At 43.9% G+C, this 2,500-nt stretch overlaps 1 protein-coding gene across 1 annotated transcript in view; it reads left to right on the forward strand.

The window, feature by feature from the left end:
• The window catches only part of myo18aa (myosin XVIIIAa), a 91,826-nt gene that overhangs the window by 15,237 nt on the left and 74,089 nt on the right, over positions 1 to 2,500 (forward strand). The window contains 2 exon segments of the mRNA XM_080851332.1: positions 1 to 37; positions 229 to 335. The exon segment at positions 1 to 37 is cut by the window's left edge and continues 51 nt beyond it. Coding sequence (XP_080707458.1) covers positions 1 to 37; positions 229 to 335 — 144 coding nt within the window.

The raw sequence follows: 2,500 nt of genomic DNA on the forward strand, positions 1-2,500 counted from the left end.
AAAGTATGGCTGGTCCACAAGGATGGATTCTCCCTAGGTTGGTGTAGCGCGCTTTCCACACAGAAATCAAATCACTATCATTGCGGTCTGGTCTGCTGAGTTAAGGTTGCAGGCCTGTGGAATGCCGTGTGGTGTGCAACGACACAAATAATCCAATAATTACTAACCCAGTTCACAGCATAAGCTCTTTATTCTTTGTTTGTTTGTTTGTTTGTTTGTGTTCCGTAGCGACCCTGCTGAAGACAGAGGCTGGCAGTCTGCCTGAGGGCAAAGTAAAGATCCGACTGGAACATGACGGGTCCCTGCTGGACGTGGACGAGGATGACGTGGAGAAGGTGAGCTGTGGCCCCGAGCTAACGACCGCAACCTGCGTCACCATGGCAACTACCCTAAAACACCCCAACTACCCCAAAACTCACTACCCCAACCTGCGTCACGCTAGCAACTACCCTAAAACGCCCTCAGTTTATGTAGTAAACTTCCATTGCCAGTTCTCTCTGTTTGTGCTAATTTGTGTAGCACACACTATTGTTTGCACTGGTTTAGATATTATAATCTTAGGCCCAATCTCAATACTTCCCCTTACCCCTTATCTTCCCCCTTACCCTTGAAATTGCGCGTTAATGTGAGAGCTAGTGGTGTCTCAATACCCAATTTGATCAAGATTAAGGGATAAAATTGAGTGTTATGTACCCCTTATTTTTAAGATTATCTGAGAGCTCACTTAACTCCAAGGGCTATCCCAGAGCACATAGCGAAACCAGTTCGGGAATTTTCAAAAAAAACATGGCTGCTTGAAGCGAGGAATATTTTACATGAATAAAGCTATATACACAACTTTTTATATGTTTATAATGACTCGGTTTGATCTGAAATGTACTACACGAACGATGCATAGTATTGTAGGTCTTAACTGAAGCTTTCAAACGGTAGTTTTAGGATACAATTAGCGTGTATACCACCACTCCATTGGCTTATATGGTAGCTTGCCAGCTAGATGCTACAAACACTACATGGAAGTATTTTTGGCTTATTATTAATTTTAAAATGACGACAGTCTTGTTTCGTGCTCTACACAGTTGTATACATATATATTTGCAACCATGTTCTTCATTAGACTTTTTTTAAATCGCTAGTTTCATAGCTCATACAGTCACGCATGACGTACCCGAAACCGAGTGGCGTCTCATTTCATAGGGGAAAGTTTTCAGCCCTTGGCCCTTACACTTGCAATTGCTAGGGTTAAGACAAAGACAAAGCAAAAGGGGCAAGGGGAAGAATCGAGATTCGGCCTTAGTATATAATCTTAGATATTATAACCCTACATTTCAGTTTAAGTAAGCTAGAAGTGAGGGCACAGTACTTTACGAACACCACATATTTGTACAGACATTGTTTTGAACTGTAAAGTTGCCATTGCAACGCAACTGTTTCACAGTTCAAATAAGCTGCAGTGCAAATGAAGGGGATCTATTTGATTTGATGTGTGTTAGTGTGTTTAAGGGGAAACAAATGTACAGTTTGAGAGCCGGCTTTACACACCAGTGGAAAAGTAGTGAAGGGTCAGTGTGTTATATCTCCAACCGCATCTTATCCTTCACATAACACAGGCAGCTACGCATAAGCAACATAATCTCTAAGGCATTAGAGAGGGAGGTACACAGATGGTTTGGCCATCCAGTTGCACTCAAGTAATCTCCACATGACCGCCAACTCCTGAATGGACCTGGCACTGGTCTCCATCTTGTCAGGGCCAGACCTCTTCCAGAACCGCCTGCGGTCCGATTTGTCCAGTTGCACAACGCTCTAACACCCTGTCTGACAGCAGCCAGTGTGACATAAGCACAGCCGTTAAATAATATTTCTGGAGACGTAACCCGTAATGTGTGGGGCTTGTGGCTTGGCCAGTCAGTTAACTGAAAACCGGATTGAATTTGTGGGAACCGGGCCGTGAACAGCGCCTCGCTGTGATGGTTGTGAGGGTGTCCCAGGGAGTGTGTGTCCATATTGAGGTCCATCTGTGAAGCTCCGATCAGCAGGACGGGGAGCCCAGAGCGGTCTGCCGTGGGGGGGGGGGGGGGGGGGGGGGGTGGACGGGTGGGGAGGCGAGGGTAAAGCTGTGAAGCGTGTGTGAGGATCAACATTGAGATGCTGCACCGCCAGTGATGGCTCCAGCTCACACAGGCCTCTCGGGGCAATTATAAGAGTGCTGTTAATATGATGGAGGTGATGCTCAAAATGTCAACAAATACAAACCCAAACCAGAAAAGACACAAGCTTTTAGGATGATCTCATTCAGTATCATTCATTCTCTCAGATATTCCTGATGGTGGAGCAAAATAACAAGGTTCCAAAAGTATTCAGTTTCCACAATTATACAGATAAACATACATTATACTATACATTACAGTGGTATTGATACATTATACTATACATTATAGTGGTATTGATACATTAAACTATACATTATAGTGATATTGATACATTATACTATACTTTA

Source organism: Sprattus sprattus, assembly GCF_963457725.1.
Source record: "Sprattus sprattus genome assembly, chromosome: 1".
In the NCBI taxonomy this organism is placed as follows: Eukaryota; Metazoa; Chordata; class Actinopteri; order Clupeiformes; family Clupeidae; genus Sprattus; species Sprattus sprattus.